General features: G+C 40.9%; 1 protein-coding gene and 1 pseudogene across 10 annotated transcripts in view; both read right to left on the reverse strand.

The window, feature by feature from the left end:
• Positions 1-398: 398 nt before the first annotated feature.
• Positions 399-21,255, reverse strand: part of C2CD5 (C2 calcium dependent domain containing 5) — a 99,684-nt gene continuing 78,827 nt past the window's right edge. For 5 of the 10 annotated variants that reach the window (XM_066633305.1, XM_066633303.1, XM_066633302.1 and 2 more), the window contains 6 exons: positions 19,730-19,816; positions 8,983-9,033; positions 7,247-7,348; positions 6,145-6,335; positions 3,379-3,525; positions 399-1,826 (listed from right to left, as the gene is read on the reverse strand). In XM_066633305.1, the coding sequence (XP_066489402.1) occupies positions 1,695-1,826; positions 3,379-3,525; positions 6,145-6,335; positions 7,247-7,348; positions 8,983-9,033; positions 19,730-19,816 (710 nt within the window). In that variant the 3' untranslated portion in view covers positions 399-1,694. The remainder of the gene's footprint in view (positions 1,827-3,378; positions 3,526-6,144; positions 6,336-7,246; positions 7,349-8,982; positions 9,034-19,729; positions 19,817-21,255) is intronic. The other 5 variants (XM_066633307.1, XM_066633304.1, XM_066633301.1 and 2 more) reach the window with 2 other exon arrangements.
• LOC136657897 (5S ribosomal RNA) lies at positions 5,873-5,989 on the reverse strand (annotated as a pseudogene).

The following is a 21,255-nucleotide window of genomic DNA, read 5'->3' on the forward strand; positions in this document are numbered from 1 at the left end:
ACTTTAAACCTGGGAAAAACTGCTAAAACAATTTAAAAGGAATTCGAAGTTACTCATTTGAAAATTTTCTCATCCTTTAGAAATCCCGAATAAAATATTACCCAGATATAATCACCATCTGGGCTCTGGTGACCCTTTAGTGGCAGGCCCCCAAAAGAGAACAGAGTGCCCACAAAAGTTCTATAGTAACAAACAGGAAGATGCGAGTTGTGTTTTGCATTCCTCAAGACAGGAAGTCAGACAACCCTTGAGCCATGTCATTGTTAAAAGTCATGGCAGTTCAAAAACAAAGGAAGCAAAAAAGACCAAAAAAAGTTTGTGCATGCTTTCTTTCTCATCATCTCTCCAAAGCCAGAAAACAGACTTTTTAATTTTCATTTTTTAAAAAAACACAACTTTATTATGCAAATAGGAATGTGATTTTGATCATGCTAAGTTAAAATGGAATATCTGACAGGACAGACAATATATAATTTTTGTACCTATATACAGGAACATGACATCTATTTACATTCAAGTTTGCCTGTTTCTTCAAGTTCCGTATCAGAGGTGGTCAGAGCATGCTCTTTTATAGCCATGTGTTGTGTTCGTGTGTGCGCAAGTATGGAGAGAAGTCCACATGCAGCAGGAGATCTTCAGAAAACGTTTCCTGCAGCGGATAGCTGGCTGTAGATGAACCAGTATTAAATGGAAGAGTAGCTTGACTGTCCTGCCAGTGATCGGCTGTTTCTCAACACTTCTGTCTGTGTGCATGCTTCTTCTTTGCCCATACAGACAGTGTAAGACTGCACCCATTACCACCAATTTCTCCAATCTGCACTCTCATTCTAGTCTTCTATCTGACGGTTGTAACAATGACTTAATTCCGTTCTACCACAGTAACTTCCAGCTTTCCAGGTACCATATTTACAATGACCTCATGAATGGTTGTTTTTCGATAAGACTGATTCTCCAGTTTTCTGGAATTGGTAACCTGCCAAATTCAAAGCCTTGATCCTCATATGCAGCAGGGATGTCACTGACTAGATAGCAAATTTTGTTCTATCGCTATTGTTCCAGAAACATTAAATGTTACTATATTTGAACCAGACAGTCACTTTATCATACACAGCAATTAAAAACAGCACACAATAGAAAAATATTCAATAGGTCACAAACATGAAACATGTCTCAACGTGCAGCTAAGCCATCAATTGTTCAATTCATGCTGCGTTTTATTCTCAAGAGTCACCAAAAGTAAGTTTACTTTGCATTTACATATTTGGCAAAATTTCTGAAACCAGCTCATAAATCTCTTCTTGTGACAAAAGATGTGAGAAATTTAGATTTCTTAATTACATTCCAGTTGCATTAAAACCTCTTCCACCTATCGGACAATTTTCCACATGTGTTCCAATAGTGTTTTCAAGTTCAATGTTGTCCTTGACCTACAAAACACAGGGCAAGGTCCTCATGACTTCAGTTCTGAAGAACATCTGTTATACTAAGTTCTTCCTTTAGGGAGATGTTCTTTCATGTACACAGGGACTCAGAGTTCCTTTTCTCTTGTGAATTTTGATGGATAATAGTTACTGATTTTCTCAAAATGTCGTCGTCATTAGCATTTGTTGCTGACCAAGAAGAAACAAATCAAAGTCACACCATCTGATGGTTTGAAGAGATCTCCAAGTCTGATTAAAACTCACTTTGTTTCTTCATGTTGTAACATCTCCTCTGGCATTCATGAGTTGAGAGCCTGCTGTGGAGAGCTGGACTGGGGTGGCTTCTAATTCAGATTCACGTACAAAGATGACAGCATCTCCACTTACATTTATTAGGCACTGTGCCTGCAAGGACAGAGATGCAACACCCAGTTATACCACTGATAGATTTTCAGTTGACAGATATTCATTCATTTTAATCACTTATAAAGAATTCTGCAGAATGTGCAACGAAGCCACTGCAACTCCAAGAAGTTCCTCTGTGTTATCAAAAGCTGTTGGCAGAACCAGAGCAGGAGCAGCAACACTGGAGTTGCCAAGGTGATTGGGTAGGAGCTCTCCACAGAAGGCTATACCAATAGTCAAAACTAATAGCCACTAGTCAGCTGAGGCTTCTGACTATACAGAGGTTCTGTTTAGGGCTCCAGAATGAATTAAGATTTGCCATCTTCCTAATAAATCTTACATATTTGTGAACTGTTGGAATTCATGTCACCCTACCTTTCTTTTTCCCTTTTCAGTTTTTCTCCCCAAAGATGCCCAGATTGTTCACCCTTTCTCCTGAGCTTCAGAGTTGCAATCAGTTTCCGCAAGTAGAAACTATGGTTTTTGGCATCAGTAGAGCCCAGGCAGACAAATGTGTTCATCCATGGTTTTCAAGTTTTATTTTCCATGTTGGAAATGCTTAGGACTAGATCAATCTTCCAAAGCTGCAGAAACAGTCTATTTTTTTCTAATTTTCATGTCTAATGGACATGAAATTGAAGGTGCAGTGTCAAATTCTAACAGAACTGATGTTATCTTTATGAAACAGTACGGGTGCAGCCCACCGCCACTTGCTGGCTGGGGGTGGGGGATACTGATCCATTCACGTCTGACATCTGCATTAAGAGTGCATTACTCCATAACTAGTCTACACATTGTAAACTTCTTGGAAACAGGGACCCGTCTCTTCTGCTTGTGAAATGATCAAGCGCTATATCTGCTGTATTGGAATCGCGGAAGATCTGTCGAGGGGGTAGGATGTGGTGTCAGCAGTAACCTTTTAAGGGTTCAGGCCTGGGCATTCAGCAGAGAGTGTGCTGCACAGCCGCAGCCACTTGAAGCAATAGGGCCCTCAGGTATAAAAGCACCTGGTGAAGGGAGAGTTTGGTGTGGGTAGCAGAAGGAGGAAAGCTTGAGGAACTGGAGACTGGACTAAGGAACTAATGGCTAATGGACTACTGGAACTGCTGATTGACTAATATGTGAATGGACTTTGGAGGCTGTTTGGCTGCCATGCCCGTGGAGGACCAATGTGCTGCTGTAGTGGCAGGAGCAGCTGCTGGCAGGAGAGTGGAGGAAGGAGGACCTCTGCAGGTGGAACAGGCGAGCTACCCTGGTGGTGGGGTCCAGTAGAGCTGCAGGGCTAGGGTCATTTTTGAGGAAAGAAGGGGAGCTAATTAGCTGAAAATGGGCATAATTCTCTAAGTGAAGCTTGGACTGGGAATCTGGCAAAACATATGCCCATGACAAATAGAAGTGATAAGAATGGTTTTGATTCAGTAATGCTTTTCTTAACACATTTTTTGCCTCAACTAGGAGAACCTTGTCTAGATGCCAAGTTATGTGGCAGTAGGCTTATCCATCCCCAACTGTCTACGTGTTAAGAGATTATGTTCTTTGAAGCATCATTTACCTGATTTTTGTTTGGATTCTCCATAAATACACACTGCTTCATGATGTAGGATACCACGGCATTTCCTCCAAGAGCAGCCACATGAGCCCTCACCATTGCAAACACTTCAGCAATGAACGCATGCAGGAAGCCACTCACACCGCCCTCCTAGAAATGCACACAGAAGTGATTTAGTGAAAATGCCCCAGAAAAATAACAGCCTATTTATTGTTCTCTAAATTGATGCTCATTTTAAGAAAGTAGATAGCCGCAATTTCAAAAGAAGCCAAATTTCTCTTACACACAGGCCTTTAGACGTTGTTTGAAATATTGTACATACATGAATGCTATTAATTCAGACTAATGATAAAGTAAGCAGGCAAGCTAAGGAATTTAATCATTTGGGGATTCTGTTTCATTATTGGCTTTTGTGGAGTTTCCACCTTCAGGTGAGGATTCAAGCTGCAAAATTGTCATCACAGACCATTGTATGCTTTTTTATGCATGGGGCAATTCGAATATCCCATCTGCTCTGCAAATTTTCAATGCTAAGGTTAAGGCATTCCAAATCCTATATGGAATTCCTATTTAGATGTCCACATTTCATGCTTGCTTAGAGAGGATTCAGACATGGTTTCTATATAAGGTATTTGCTTTGCCATGCTGTGTCCCATACACGGTAACATGTTTGAAAGCAGGCCAGCATAAACTAGAAACTATGGCTTGGGTGAGCTTTTGTAAATTTCTGCTGAGGGTTTGTATTGCCTCTGAGCAAGATGTTCTGCTTACAGGCATACTAGCTGATTCAACCTTCTCCCTGGGCCTGTTGTTTCTAAAAAAGGGCCAGGCAATAGGTCTATCAGCAGATATGCTGGAAGCCCTTTGTCCAGAGCTGGCGTTTAAAACCTTGAAGACTCATTTGGAAGATACAGAGCAGCAAGAGCTCTATGCAGCTGCATAAATGACCTGCTCTCCTCTCCAATCTTGGACAAACAGCCCACCTACTTATATTTTTTGACTAATCAGCAGGAATGGAGAGCTTCTCCTTGGTGCAGTGTAATGCTTTCCTGTCCAATCTTATACTGGATAGATACAATGGTCTGAGCAAGCAAGCAAGGATGTGCAGTTGCAGCTCTCTGGATATTGAATCCCTTCCCTATACGCCAGTGGTTTTCAAACTCTCCTGGAGAGTTTGAGCCACTGTAAGTGCATGCAGGGGCGGGGGGAGGCAGCGGGGGTGGGTGGAAGGCAGCAGTGTGATCCTCAGGATTGTGCCACTCAGAGGGCTGCAGGGGCTTGGGTGCATTTACCCAAGCCTCCTGCAATCTCCCCGGGGTGTGGGGAGCCCAGTGCGACCTTTGGCAGAGTTCCCCCCAGCAGTGAAAGTAAAAGCAGAGTGATCGTGCCCTGCCTCTGCTAAAGTGGAAGTGGAGCGCGATCGTTCTGCTTTTACTTTCACTGCTGGGGGGAGCCCTGCCAAAGGTCGCACTGGGCTCCCCGCACCCCGGGGATGCTGCAGGAAGCTTGAGTAAGTGCACCCAAGCCCCTGCAGCCCCTTGAGCGGTGCAATCCTGGGGATCGCGCAACTGCCTCCTCCCTGCCTCCAGGCTGCCCCCACCCCTTAAGGGATAATACCAGTCATTTCCTGGTTTGGAGACCTTGACAGATGCTGCAAAGACCAGTAAGAGGCTCAAGATGGGCAAGGGGGTCTTTCCCAACACGCAAAAGCCACACAGAGGAGCTTGGCTGGCTGAGCCAAGCCTCTTACCAGTCTTTGAAGCGTCCTGCATTGTCTCGCTACTGGCCAGCCGGCAGCCCACAACTGCCCAAAGAGTCCCTCATGATGCCCCAAGACGTCACAGCACACAGTTTGGGAACTGCTGCTTTGGAGTTAGACATAGAGCTGTTGGCATCCTTCAGTCTCGGAAGACTATGGTATTGCCCTCTGAATGGTGGTTCTGGAACAGAGTGTCCTCACCAGTGCATGAAGCCTGGGTAAAGTAGTTATGGAGGATAGGCTGTTACCCATGCAGCAAATCCCCCCTCTCCATGTTGCTGAAATGGTCCAGTGGAAAGGCAGAGGCCAATACGGCTGGTTCCAGCGGTGTCGCAGGAGTTACCAGAACGTGAATGTGTTCAGCCATGAACTGCCTCAGGGACTCCAGCTCCGAGGTTGACTCCTGAAGCCTTTTCCATAACTGGATGTAGCCAGTTATGCCCACAGTTATGTAGGCAGTGGAGGTTTGGGATCAGAATTTTCCTTCTCTTAGATGAGCTGTCTTCCCAGGCTAACGAGTTCCATCTACCCAGTGGCTGTTTAGTCGCCTCTTACGACAAGTACAGCCAAACTCAGGGCCTATTCTTATCCCCAGCCCCCAGGGGATAGAACATAGACACAGAACAAGTTAAGATACTGAACACAAAACTTAATGCATTTGATTGCATTGCATTCATGGTGAAAGCATATCTAGATAGAGATGGTTGGCAACCTTCAGTCTCGAGAGACTATGGTATAAGCCTACAGCACCCAGTATTCCCAGGCGGTCTCCCATCCAAGTACTAACCAGGCCTGACCCTGCTTAGCTTCCAAGATCAGACGAGATTGGGCATGTGCAGGGTAACAGTTGCTGTCATATCTAGATAAGGTTTAAACTAATGAAATAAGATTTAAATTCCTGATTTTCCCTGTTGGGTCTGAATGTCCTTATGTGTTGCACACAGAAGACCCCAAGCCCAGGATCACCTATGCTAATGAGAGAAATACAAACTCAAAAGTACAAAGCTTACCTCCCGCAAAGAAGTGGTTTCTCGTATAAAAAACATGTTGATTATTCCGAGATATTTGCTTATTTTTGCCCCAGGGATAAAAGAAAGAGGTGTCATCTTAACAACTGGCACAGTGGAATTAATGCCAGATGAACCAGGACGGTTACACGATTGTCCTTCCGTCAATGGACTTGGCTTGTCGAATGAAATAGCTACAAATGGTGGAACAAAGAAAGGCAGAAGAAAGCAGGAAAAAAAGAGAAGAAAAAAAACTGTTCAATCCAACATGTTTAATCTGCGTCAGTTGCTCCAACAGAGTAGCCTTTCTGCATGGTTTCCATATAGCTTGGTGACTACATTCAGTTGCCTGTGATGCTTAGCCAAAGAAAGGAGATCATCATGCAGCACATGCAAACAGGACAAAAAGCTTGAATGGGATTTATTTTGGAAGAGTAGCATTCCTGCAAAAGAAATATTGAGGCTGGCAGCCACACAGACAATGATCAGTTATAAAGTGACACAGAGAAGGTGAGGAAGGGAGGAAGTGGTGGGGAAGGTGTCACAGTTGGGTATCAATTTCTGCTAGAGGGAACAAAAGTCTACAGGAAAGAGTGTGAAAGTTGACATGTTTCTCCAGCCCAGCATTGTTCAAATTTTGGATAAATCCTTCATTGTTGTCAGCTACCAGCTGAATCTTCATCATGAGTAAACGAAAACAAAATCATCACAACTGCACTCACTGCACTACTTTGTAAAGAATTACAAAAACTCAACACTTTCTAACTTGGTGGTTCCTGCCACAAATGTCTTGCAGACAATAATTTAACAGATGGATACATACACTTTCCACCACACCATGTATGTATACCTTTCAGCTGTACAATTCACAAGCCTATTTATTATCTATATATTTAATGACAATTTTCTTTCGAAGCACAGTGCAAAGTGCCCCCAAATTAGCCTGGCCTTAAAGTTTTGAAAACAGACGCTGCTGTGCCTGCAGCTTTCACACTCGGACACTGATTTTGCAACGCCACTACTAGGTAGGAAGCTCCACTCTTTGCCACTGAGAGATCAGAACTATGTCTCCAATGATCAGAATGTGGTAGAAACAGCCGCCTACTTGTCTTAATTGATCCACGCCTTATGGTCTGAGCTTTCAGTTTAATGAATTCTATCCAGTTGTTGCATCTGTCTGCAAAGGAACTGTAATCAACTGACGTTGCTGGAAACACAGACAGAAAAACAAAAGAAAAAGAAAAAATATGGATCGATGCCCTTTGCCCATTGCAGCGTTCTTTCTGATGTACCAATTACCTGCATCCAAAAGTGAATGACTCTCCCAGTTTTCAGAGAAAACTGGAATTCAGATCCAACCGTGTTCTCCCTGGTTGGGTAGACACTACTGGTGGAATCACAGCTGAAGATCAGCTAGGTGGCATGCAGGTCTGGAAACTCATCACTGGAAAAACCACGCTCATCCTATTCTAGTGGCTTCCTACAATGAATGAATTAAATGAATTCATGAAAGCTCACACCCCAGTGGAAGTGCCCTGTCAGCATGGGACCGCCCCTGCAAATTTTCATGAACTATAGGGCAACTGGCACTGTCTTCAGAGAAGCCTTTAATGGACTCTGGTGATTCTGTGAATTCCAGCCAGCATTTCTGCAGGTCACAGTGTCTGGGATCACTGGAGCTGGAAGAAATGCAGAGGCTTGTACAAGGAAATACAACTTAGGCCTCTTGTGATGACAAATCAATGTCCCTGGCAGCCTCGTATGCTGACACAGATGATTGTGTGAACTTCATCAACTATCTAAACCAGTTCACTGTGTCAAGTGTCCCCATATTAGCTTAACAAGCCATATAGTTAGGTAATGAATACACCATGAGATTACCTGTCCCAGCATGACACAAGACCATTTGGGTGGAGCTGTGAAATATCCAGGAAATCTAATCTGAAATATCTGGAGAATCTTGTAAAATCAGGTACAACAGTGACACAGCATTTGAAAGATCATGGAACAGAATGATAGAGTCCTGTCCCACATACAGTGAAAATCCCCAATTGAGGGGAAAAACCACTCAAACCGGCACAGGGTGCTTCAATGAAGAAAACTGCCACATTTTTTTTAAAGGCCTTAGAATGCTGCAAAGCTGTCCATCCCTGGCCCCACTCTCTTGTATGTCTGGCCACTGATGGCAGGAGCCTACCATTAGGTTGAGTTGTAGGTGTGCCCTTACTTATTAGCTACTAGGCCAGCTCACCAGATCACAGGTTCAGTAAATGTTTTCAGTTATGGCAAGATTTGGTATAAGCTCCTAGGATTTATCCTGAAAAGGAGGAGCTAAGATTAAACACATTGTATGCTAGCCTCTTGTCTGATGCTGAAGCAACTCTCCTTTTCCCAATATACAAGTTTATCCTCACAGTGAATACTGAAAGATGGTTTCTGCCCAGGTTTACTGAGCATTCTCCAGCAGGTATAAAATTAGTATTAACACTATGCAATGTTTTTGTATTGAATGACCTTTAGCTCTTGCCTCTGCCCCCCCCCCCAAAGGGGGGGAATTCAGAATGAAAAAGCAAGATGAAGAATTGAACAACCAGTTCCATTTACAGAAACATTCCTGGAAAATGGAGCAACAATGCAAGACTCTGTATGGTTTTCAGTTCTGACTGTCCTTAGTATATGAAATTTATCTGACAAATATATCAATAAGCCACATCAGAGCTTGCTTTCAAAGGCAACTGGCACATACTTCCTGAGTGCTTCAAGGCACATCCCAAATGTACCCCTAACAGACCCAGGAACGCATTCCCTGTTCTGGCTTATAGCTAAATCAAGTCAACTCACCTCTTTGGGCAGCTGGTATACCTGTGTGGGAACTTGTACTCTCCGGGTCCTCTAATAAAACAAAATGAATTCCACTGATATGACATAAGTAAAGTTAACTATATTAATATAGGTTTGTACTTCACGTCTCACATTTTTAGTGAGCAAGCTGCTACAGAAATCCTTGTGTCCACTAAGCTTCATTATACAATACCCACTTTACGCACCACGCTAACAACATAATGCACTATACAGGCTATTCAGAAAGTAACCTCCATTTGGCTTTGAAAGAAACAAGAATGAAGGAAAACAATTCTATAGTGCACAGAAGTTACATAGCATGCCAACAATACTTTTCCACATAATCTCCATCTGAACTAAGGTACTTATCATATTGTGGGACAAGTTTCTGTATCTGCTTGTCAAAAAATGTTGCTGCTGTGTGTGTGCATGCATTGTCATGGAGAAGAATCATGCTTTTTGTTTACATGAATGAAAAGGTGGCTGAGCTCCCAGGCAACAATATTCTTTGACGGAGAATACAGGAGCTTCTCCCATGATACAAGTGCCTCAATTCAGGTGAAGTTTAGGTGGAAAAGTAGTGTTGGCATGTTAGTAACTTTTGTGCACTATAAAATTTGTTTACCTTTATTGTTTCTTTAAAAGCCAAATGGAGGTTACCTTCCAAATAGCCCTCGTACATTCAAGACCCATTGATCAAAAAGTTTTTATTACATTTCAAATGTCACCTGTAGGTTTATGCCCTTCCATCTTGATGATATAAAGACATTAATTATACCTTAGTTTCTGGTACCTCTCTTTAAAAAAAATGAGTAAGTTTACAAATCCGATGATAAAGCAGCATGTTGTCTATGAAGCAATTACCTTTGCTGCCTCCACTCAACAGCAGGACAGCACATAAGTGTACAGGGCAACTCTTCAACCCTTCTTACTAACAGTTAATCTAGTGCTGGCAGAACAGACAGTTTTGCTGGGAGACCAATGGAATTAAAGAGGAGAGAATAATAATTAAATACAGAATAGAAAGTACTTCATTCAAGTGCATGTATACTATAAAAACAGATACCAAATTCCAATTAAAGATCTTGCAAGACATGTAAAAATCTCTTTGGTCAAGATAATGGAGCTATATCCCTGGTTGGTCATTTTTCAGACTGGTCATATATTGAACTGAGCAAGGGTTGAAAAGTCAGCAATAGAGAGCTCTTTAACTCCCTCCTACCCCATATAAGTTAGACTGTGAGCAACTGACCCAGAATCACCAAGGGAAGGATCTGAACCTAGGTTGCCTCCCTCTTGGTTCAACACTCTAACTATTGTATCAAGCAGGCTCTTATTATGTAACTCAAACCCTGCCAAAAGTGAGCAACCAAAGTGCAAAAATGGGGCTCCTTGAGATTAGGGTCCAGACTGAGCTTCTGTGCTGTGAAGTGTCTATTCCTATTTCAAGTCATGGGTGCAATTTCTGAAATAGAAACCTGCCAGTACTAAAAGTAGATGCTGCCTGTTTAGTTTAGCAAAGATGTTCACTAGTAATTCTGTTGCTCTACTTCATAGTTCAAGGTGACAAGCCACTGTTTTGAAACTCTCAAAAAGCTATATGCGATTTACACTGATGCATTTTTTGTAGTATTGTGTTTGTGATTTATGAATTTTATAAGTGACTTGGATGCTCTATTATTGGGGGAAGTGAGAATTAAATATTCTTAATAATATTATTTACAATATGGAAAGCAGTTGCATCATGATTTCATCTTGTAGATGTTACAAAAAAGATCATGGAAACACAAAGAGAAGCCCAAAATGTCTATTATATAGCCCCAGCCAAATATCCTTTTCTATGTGTGATGGGGTAAAGGGGTCACATCAGTCTTTCTTCCCCCTGCAGGATACCACACTTGCATAAGAATCAAAAGCCCAAGATACATAGGTCTGTATGCAATTTGTACAGAACTAAATTAGAACACGGGTGGCATGGCATGGGTCTACATGCTTTCAGCTCTTTGTACCTAAGATCTAGGTAAATATGATCTCTGACATCCCGGTGCTGGATAACTTGTGGAACAGGACAAGCCAGCATCATGCAAATTCCCCACAACACACAGAAATTAATATTTGCATAGGGATTTGATAAGCTTTCAAATGCCTTGCTCCCAACTGACTCTTTAAGTGCAAGATGTTAGTTCTTAACCATGGGAAACATACTGGCTGATACCCAAAGCTTGAATTTGGTGAAAGTGAGAGTCCACTATTTTTAGAATCCATTACCAAAAGGTTTGGGGTTGCATCATTCTACTTACAAATCAGAATTTTAAATTAAAAAAAGAAGACCACAGGCAATAAAAATTCTGGAAGTTACTGTTTATCCTAAAGAAAGCCTATAGCTCTTCAGCCCAAGCTCAAATACACAGCTTTATTGAGGTATGAAAAATCATATTACTGCTCAGTGCAAATCCTGGCTTGCTTGAACAGAAATCTTTAAATAAGTTTTACAATATATGAGTTTTACAATATATTTTCATACTCTGTATAGGCTCTCAGATGAAGCAGAAAACTGCAAGAAAAAAAGGGAGACAGGTAGGCAATATGGAATCCATTCTAGCTACAGCTTCTCTAGGAAGGTAGAAAGGAAATGAGGGATACCTTTGTCTTTTCTTGTGGATGCAGATGAAAGCAGCCTCATGACATGATGCTGTACTTTACTAAAGCCCTGACGGTTTCCGAGTGGCAGTGGTGACTGCTATTGCACAGTAGTAAGTTTCATTTGGGTCCTTGTTCCTTTCCCAACCTAGTAAATACATTCAGTGCAGCACTGCCACTCTTCCTGGCTAACCAGTCAGCCTCCCTGAATCACCCCTCCTATCCATGGAAATAAAGACTGAAGAAGATCTTTGCAAGGAAGCAAAATTGTCCCACCAATTAATCAGTGAAGAAATTTTAAGTGCACAAAAATAGTTTTTAATCATTTCATTGCATAAATTGCTTATTTAAAGTTACTACAAATCATATACTCCAAAGGTTAAATTAGTGATACATTTTTTACAAACCCTCTGGGTTTGTAAAAGAAGACTGCAAGGCAACTTCTTCTTGATTAAAGAAATCAAGTATGTACAACTTAACTCTTAAGTATACTGGTGGAATGTGAAGGTAAATTACATCAGTACAGTTCACTGTAAATTCAGTGAATTCTGGAAAATCTTAGCCCATTTTTCTGTTCCAATGAAGTTGTGAATGAAGAAACACTAAAGCAGGACTGTTGATCTTCCATGAAATGATGAGTTCAAAATTTGGGATGTCTCAAAAACCTTTTGAAGAACAAAAGGGACTGGTGCATCTTGTATGTCTTCCCATCCTTCCCCTTCACAGCTATTCATGTTCTTCTCACCAGGCTAATTTCCACAATATCCTTACTCAGCCATTATCCCTACTGTAAAATTGTACCACTTCATACTGCAGATGTGGTAAGACATAGATGAATGCTCTCCAAATTAAAAAAAAAAAAACAACACTCACTGAACATAGAAAATGTTCTATGTTTGAACTATATGTTCACTATATGTTGAAAATGTTTGAACTATATGTTCAAAATATAGTATATTGGGGAAAAGGATTTTAAGACCAGTCTTGTTCCATGAAGGATTAACTTTCTATGAAGATGGAGGTTTATTATAATGTTCTTCCAGATTTCAAATATACCATCCCCTCACCTAAACACTGAAGCTAGGATGGTATCACACGTTTCTGCCCATGCTAATTCGCATTGAAAGCACATTATTAAGAGCTCATCATTATCACCAGTGCCATGCCCTATACTTTCATTACCTGGTTCACGGTTGTTGAACTATTTCCCCCAACCCCATACATTTTCTCTCCTCTTTCAAACAGGACCTTCCATGTTTTCTTTTGTCCTCACAGTCAAGTTCTGTTTCCTCTACAATTAAGAATTATTTTTAGAAGCCTAGCATGAGGTTTACTCATTTCTAGCCAGATAATTTAATACTCAACCACTTGTGAAAAATCACAGGTTAACAACAGAACATAAAAAAAAAAAACCAGTTCAACAGTCTGCGGTGCTGGTGACACATGCAACGAATCCCTCACACTAAAGTGAGTAACTGACATGCATCCAATACTTTCTGTAATGTTAATACTCCTGTCATGTCCTTTCTTCTTCTATGCCCACTAAACTACATATGCTGTGTGTTTTGCTCAAATGAAGTAAAACTTAGTTTAAGAAAACTCTCTAGGATGGGCTCACTTTTTTAGGCTTTAGAAAGCTCAGTCTCTCTCTTCCCTCAACCATTTTTCAGATCCTTCCATCTACATCAGGGTTTGGGGAAAAATGAATTACGTTTAAAATGTGAATAAATTTACAAAAATGAATATATTAGAGATGGAACTTATATGAATGAATGAAGGTCTCACAATAGCTCAAGGCCTATAAAAGACCTTGTGCAAAGCAAGGCCGGCTTTTCCTTTGCTGCTGCTCCTGCCTCACAGGTGTGAAACAGCAAGCAGTGGAGGGAGCCTTCAGCCCACAGCTTGTGCAAGAGGTCAAACAGTCGGCCCTCATGCTGAGAGTAGTCATGCTGGGCCAGTGCAGGCTCCAGCAAATCTCTGGAGCGCCAAGAGGGTCATTGGAGACTGGGACTCCCCGTGGGTCAGATTGGGGGTCCCTGAGGCTGCAAATGGCCCTCAGGCCAAGGTTTGGGCACCCTTAATCTATATTACTGATATCTACAGGCTGTTCCATGCAAAGTTCACAGAGCTGATAGGAATCTACCATTCAATCGAAATTGTGATTAAACTGGAACCACCTGCCCTCTGCCAGGAGCCTTCACACATTCATTCCCTATAAGCTAACAATATAATGGACTACAGTCTGTCACAATAAGATCACAAGAGTGAATGAAATGTATGTTGCTAAGGAAAAAGTTGAAATAGTATTAGAAAGAATTAGTATTAGAAAGAATTCTTAGGGCAGTCTTTAGTATTCCTTGTGCATGCATACGCATAAGGGTGCAACTAAAAAATCAACATTTTAGGTACCTGCGGATCGGGTCTGCAGGACCCCCCTGCACAGCCCCTCTGGAAGCAAGGGGAGCTGATCTCCCCTCACCCACAGAGAGTCTTCCGAGGCCCGCAGAAGCTGCCTGTGACCGCTGCAGGCCTTAGAACGATGGAAAATAGCAAAAAACAAAACAAAACTGGTTTTTGATCAAAAACTGGATGTAGCATTTTTTCACTATTTTCCATTATTCTGAGGCCTGCAGAGGTTGCGGGCAGCCTCTGAGGGCTTCTGTAAACTCCTCTTGCCTACAGAGGATGGGGGATGTCCCCACTTATCTGCAGTTTCACTTAACAGCAGAGGATTCCAGAACAGAATGCCTGTGAATATCAGGGCACACCTATATTCTTAATAATAGTATGAATAGTATGAATATAGCAACAGCATAAAAACAAAAATTAGCTGCCTCTCCTAGGCCCTTGGGAAGGACTCAATAGGTGGATATATACAAAATCCAGTCAAAAACAATACGTCTGTGTGAAAATTGGATAATAATAATAATGCTCCTTTTCATCAATTCGACATAACAATACCTGGCGACAGTAGAATTGATGAAAAAGAGCATGAAAAAATGAGTAAATGTCAGGATTTTAAAACTGAAATCCAAAGATTATGGTGCAAACCATCAGTGTTATCCCAGTTGTGACTGGTACACTGGGTACAGTCCCAAAAATTTATTTATTTATTTTTGTACCCTGAAGGGACCCACGGCAGCTTTAAATGCTTGAACTGCATTTAAAACATCTGAATATTGACAAAATCACTATCGGTCAGATTCAAAAAGCTACCCTGCTTGGTTCAGCACACATTATTTGTAAATACATTACAGCATCCTAGGCCCCTGGGTGGAGTCCAACTAATAATTAACACCAAATCCAGCTAAAGAATAGGCAGCTGTGATATGCAATATAATTAATAATGATGCCATGAGCCAAGAGGTCTAGCAAACTCTGGCCAAAGTAATGCCACTTTAACATCAGTTCACTGACTCTGCCTCTGGTCCTAAAATACTTGTTAGCAAAAAGCTGTGTGCCATCCCGCACCCAGTACCCTGGTCTTGAAGACCAGATAGAGCCGGTCTGTGTTATCTTGCAAATGCAGTCCCAGCTCAGTGTGGCAAAGGGTGGAGTCAAGGCTGGAGGGTGGAGGGACTGAGCAGAGGAGAGTGGAATTTTTCTGGACCCTTGCTGATAAGCTTGTCTGCGTTTGAAATGAATATAAAAAGCTAGCTGTGTCTAGCTACACATGCGCATGATCTGGCCTCCTTGCAGCCTTGCTTTGGTACCAGCAATAAACAATAAACAAGTTGCTTTCTGCTAGATCTTCCCTCAAATCAGAGAAAGCCAGGTAACGAACCTCATGCTGCCTTTTGTGGGTTCAAGGGCAACAATAATAAAAATAATCATCATGTGTCTATCAAAACTTCTGGAAAATTATAAAGATGTTCATTAAACAAAATCCAGGCCAGAGAGATGACAATTTTTTCCAATGCTGAATGTGTTAACTGATCTTTGCACACTTACGAAGCATAGTAAAAAAAAAACAACCATTGCAATATCTATTTAACCAAGGCCGATTGAGGGATGAATACACCTACACCATAGCCAATGAATTATCTGTTTTACCATCCTTAATACAAACTATCGTCTCCAGCCCCAGACTACTTTCTGTGTTCTGCCCTCCAAGGTCCTGATCCTGTAACACAACTGCAGGAGCAAATTTGTAAGCATAAAAGTAGGCCCATTTTATTTAAGCAGTGATTCTTGCAGAATATGGATTTCATACGGGTAACAAACTAACAATAAGCTACACTTTCATTTGCATAACTATGTGCATAACTATTTGCATAACTATGTGCTTCTCTACTAAGAAACATATAGTTTTATTTAAAACTAGGATGACAATCTAGTTGTCTTCTGACAACCAGCAACAGACAAGTTCCAACACAAATCTGGAGGAGACGGTAAGTCAACATGGCCACATCCTAACTATGTTCCATCCACAACAATGTGAGCCACATCAACTAGGGCTCAGGTTTGCCACTAAGTGTACACTCATTTTTCATAGTAAACTGTGTCTTTTAAGGTCACACCTAAATATATACTGTGCAACCAGCCCCAAACTTGGCATTTCGAAGAAACATGGGCAGAAATTGCTTCAGGGAATTTCCTGGAAGGAAATCAGATTGCGCTACATTAGCTGTTAGACCAAAAAACTTGTAGGCAGGCACCCTGCTGAATTGGAGTCACTAGACCTAAAAGCCCATATCAACTGCTGATGAATGCTTTCCCAACCAACCTGCTCTACAGATAACTATACACATATAGCGCAGCAGTAAGTTTAAGACCAAGGAAGGCTTTTCTGCTGTCCTAGTTCTTTGCTACCAGCAGATGGAATACTTTGATCAAAGTGCAAGAATAAGAAAGAAAGCCTCTACTTTTGTGAAGGGCACAGTAAATGGAAGATACATATGCAAGATATGGAAGGCTATTTGCATGTATTCATGGGACAAGACCATTGGCAAACTCCTTAGAATGCTGTAATGAGCAGCGAAACCAATGAGGCTGAGTTCGCTGTGCACAGAGCACCTGCTTCAGCAGCATTACAGTCATATCTTTGATGATAAAGCTTTGTTACAGCACACTTTGTCCAAGTGTGATTGACAGCCAGTCTAACCAAAGGGAGAAGTACATTCTGGGCCACACAACACCCATTTCCTGCCTGGTAGATAGACACGTCTCCAATGGTTATGTTCTTTGCAGTGCTCTGCTTTCAGGGAACATATCCTTCATGCTATTAAAAGCACTGCTGTACTTCGGTTAAGATCTTTCAGTCTTTAAGATATAGGGCCTATTTATGTACTACTTTTTCTGAGAATATGGCAGAAATAAATAGGCCATTTTGCACGCACCCTTTTCCGCCTCTGCACACGTTATGACATGCAAAACAAAATATGCTTGAGCTAGGCTATATGACATTTCTCTGTATGTGTGAGCAGGATCTCCCTGACCCTTTTGTAGGGCTTCAAAGTATTCTCAGTGCAGAAGTTGCTGGGAGAACTGGGAGTTGCTGGGAGAAGTTGCTGGGAGGGCAGGCTATGGCCAAACTTTAGGCAGTATAGCACATCTGACTGCTATGGTTATGCTAAATAACCTTGCAAGGCTTGACAAAAGGCCAGCAGGCAAGCAAAGGTCCAAGCTGTGATAGCAATCCAACAAACAAAAGTGCAATCAGGCAGGAGTTTTTTTTGCAAGGTATACATGCCTTTTGGAGCTATGTGGCAGTAATGCTAGTAAGTTTTCAAAAGAAACCATTAAAAAAATTAATCTGTTTCATCAGGCCATTTTGGATGGCTTAAAACAAACACTTGCAAGCTGTTAACAATAGGTTCTGAGGATGTTTAGAAAAGTATAATACTTGGTGTTTTCATCAATTATTGTGGCTTGAGTTCAGTTACAATGAGTGCTGTAGTTAATTTAGATTTATCGCAGTAAATGAATCATAAACCAACCACAGATTACAAAAGCAAGAATTGGTTTTTTAAAAAAATCTGAAAGACCTAATGTCCAGACATGGAGAGATCAACTGAGTAAAAAGCTTTTTGAACAGCACAACAGAACCAGAGATGATGCTAAACATTTACTAACATGTGAGTAGACTACCCTCTACTGGCCAGAAGCTATTTAGCGAACAGGGTTTTTCCATTTGCCTAGAGATCTTCTAAACAATGCAGAAGCCCTTCCTGAAGGAGGTTACTTTGCAACAAATGGAATTTAAGATTATGTCTGCTTGGCAAAATACTTAATAAAGGTGCTATTATACTGGAGAATTAAGTGGTATACTTAACACAATGATTTTTGATCAGTAAAATCTGTGAGCATGATAAGAGGTACAGTATTCCAACTCTGTTGTGTGGAATCACAATCAAAGGTGCTGCAAATGCCCTGTCAGCACATGCACTTCCATTGTCATTGATTTTACATACTTGGGAACAGGCCAGAATACTTTGTTAATATTGTATGGTAAGACAATCTCCATATAGTTGTACTATGATGGGCTAAGGGGCTAAACTCTAAGCACACAAAAATTATTTCAAATTTTAAGTTAATTGAGGTGTGAATGGCAAAAAGTATCTGTAGTGCAATCCTTTGCCAGTTTACTTAAAAGTCTAACTGTAACTAGTGGGGATTACTTCCAGGTAAGTGTGTACAGGATTAGAGCCTTGGTTATATTTAATTTCCACCCGGCTTTCCTTATTTTGCATTAAGTAGCTAAGTAAAACACAATGGACCTCTTAATAAAGAAGAGTCATACATGTACAGATGATTTTGGCTTTAGTTTAAGGTATTCCTAATGAAAAAAGGAACACTTTTACACAGACATTTTCAGCCAGAAAACTTCTCTTCTCCAACAGTTCAACTGAAACTAAGAAAGATATAACTGAAATAAACAGGTGAGTGATGGAGATGAGAACATTACAATTGCCCTGCTAAATCAACCTGGAAATCCACCAACACAGGATTGCTTTCAACAGGTTTAAGCACACCCATTTCTATGAAGGACTGTGGATTCTGTCTGCACATGCAGACAGATGTCTCAAGGAACTTACAAACTAGGCATGAGGAATATTCTTTCCTACTGATGTCCTAATATAAGGAAAACAGGAGTAAACTGCCTCTGTACATTAGCCATAGTACAATGGGTTTACCGAATACACTGCTATTACCTCTGTGGAAACATACACATAATTGTGCTACTTGGCTGCAGTACTACAGAGACTTAGCTCTGTGCTGGATGACTCCATTTTTGAGAGGAAGAAAACAGTATCTCTGTATCATTCATACTTTTCTAACCTCTGTCATTCCATACCTCCCTATCACCTTTTTAAAAATAAACTGAAAAGTTTCTGCTTCTTTAGCATTGCCTCAGAGAAAAAAAAAAATTCTAATCCCTTGAACAATTCACTTGTCATTTTGTACCTTTATCCATTCCACAACACTGAACAAAATGCACTCTGTGCATTTACATCAGATCTCATCTTCTGTTCTTGTTTTTCCCAGTGGTCCAGTCTGAAGGAATCCTTCTGGAGCATTTCATAGAGAAAGTAACCTCTTATTAGGAAGGGACATTTACTTCCCTGGAAGGGACTTTACTTACCTAGCATGGCTCCGTTGCTGGATAAACACCTTTAGGCATAACTCCTTCCCCAAATGGAAGAATATTCAATAATTCTAGTTCTTACAATTCCAGAGGCTTTGGTTCAATCTCAGGAGAGCTCATGCTGAGTTATGCCAGTCTCTTCAGCAAAAACTGAATTTAGAAGAGCCACCTAATCATTTCTGGAAACACAGCTGTCTCTAGCCTAGAACATAAGCCTATTTGGCAGCACTGCAATTAATGATAATATAAACAAAAGTTGTCCCCTTCCATTTGCTCCCTCTTAAACAGCAGTCATCCTGTATCTATAAAGAAACTGTGTGTGTGTGGGGGGGGGGGGTAGTAATGACTTTGTTTGGCCCTCTTCAAATAAATGTCTCACCAAGGTCAAAGCCCTCTTTGCCAACATGCACTCACACCAGGTAGCAGGGCTGCTGAGCAGGTTAGAGATAGTTATCCAACAATAAGGGAAGATGTGAATGGAATGCAGAAGTCTAGGAATATGCTTTTTCTTTAACCAACCTTTAGTTGGGGAGAGGGACTGAGCAGCAAGAGAATCAGAAAAAAGCTCCAGTGGAAATTGTAGCTGTTCTTCATTTTCTGTGGAAGCTTAAAACAGAAAACAAAAGAACAGATGCATGAACACTACTTTCTTAAAAAAAAATACAGAAAAGCAATACAGATTAATTTTTGATATACAAAAACTCAATATAAATATAGTATCGGGAAACAAGGACATGTGTGCTATTAAAAAACCAGTTTATGAAAATGGTGACTGACAAAGCCAGAAACTGAACTCTGTGATTTTCTAGGACTCCTACAATTGTCACATATTTTTTTAAAAGTCCTATTGCCATGTGTTCTGGATAAGTTCTGCAAAATGAAGACCCAAATCTGTTTACTTGGAAGTTGTATGGGTTTCAAAGACTCAAAATTCCATGATTGGAGCACTGAAGATTCTGCCCACCCTGAACATATGATGACAGATACAGTAGCTCAGTGGTTCTCACACATTTAGCACTGGGACCCAGTTTTTAGAATGAGAATCTGTCAGGACTCACCAGAAGTGATGTCATGACCGGAAGTGACATGATCCAGCAGGAACATTTTTAACAATCCTAGGCTGCAATCCTACCCACATTTACTCAGGAATAAGTTCCATTAAGTATCATTGTTAAAAGAATATACATAGTAGCTTGTTCTAAGTACAGGTCTGTAACATTTCCCCAAATGCAGTCACATACCATGGTAGCATCAAGTCTAATATATTAAAAATAAAATATTGAAATGAATGAGAACCAACCTGAAATTGGCTTGCAACCCAACGAGTGGGTCTTGACCCACAGTTTGAGAAACACTGCAGTAGCTCATTTAAGACCAAATTCTGGCTCAAAAGGCTATGAGATGAAGAAGAATCACCCAATTCAGAGGGATCTCTTTGGAGTTCTTCACAGAAAAAGTAGGTATCTTCAGTAATGAGATAAAGTTGGAGAACCACTTATTGTGGACAGTTTGACCAAATGCTGGATAAGTGTTTGTCACAACTATTCCTCCAAAAAGAATTCCTCTGTAATATTTTCTGATTCTTACAGTTCCTGATGTTTTTGGAAGAACATAGTTAATTTACGCAATTTATTGCCAAAATATGTAGGCAAATTTACATGTAGGCAAATGTAGGTTCATCAACGTCTATTAGCCATCACAGTTATATGGAGTTTCTAAGCTCAGAAGTGGTATTTCTCTGAGTATCAGCTACACCTAGGGAGGGGAGGAGACTTTCATGCCCCTTTGTAGGCTTCCAGAAGCATCTGACTGGTGTTCACAGTTGCAAATTCAAATGGTAGTAAACCTTAAGAAGCCATTGCAAGCCAAGACAGACAATACTGGGGTATTGGATTTCCCCATTTTTAAAAAAATAAGACATGTATTTATAATTGTTTGAGTTCTAGTCCATTCCTTGTGTCTGCTCACCTCACTAAAGAAATAAGTGAGGGTTCTGTATAGATATTTGTGAAACAAATTTGCAGCATTGCTGCCAAGGCATATGC

This window comes from Tiliqua scincoides, chromosome 7 (assembly GCF_035046505.1).
Source record: "Tiliqua scincoides isolate rTilSci1 chromosome 7, rTilSci1.hap2, whole genome shotgun sequence".
NCBI lineage: Eukaryota > Metazoa > Chordata > Lepidosauria > Squamata > Scincidae > Tiliqua > Tiliqua scincoides.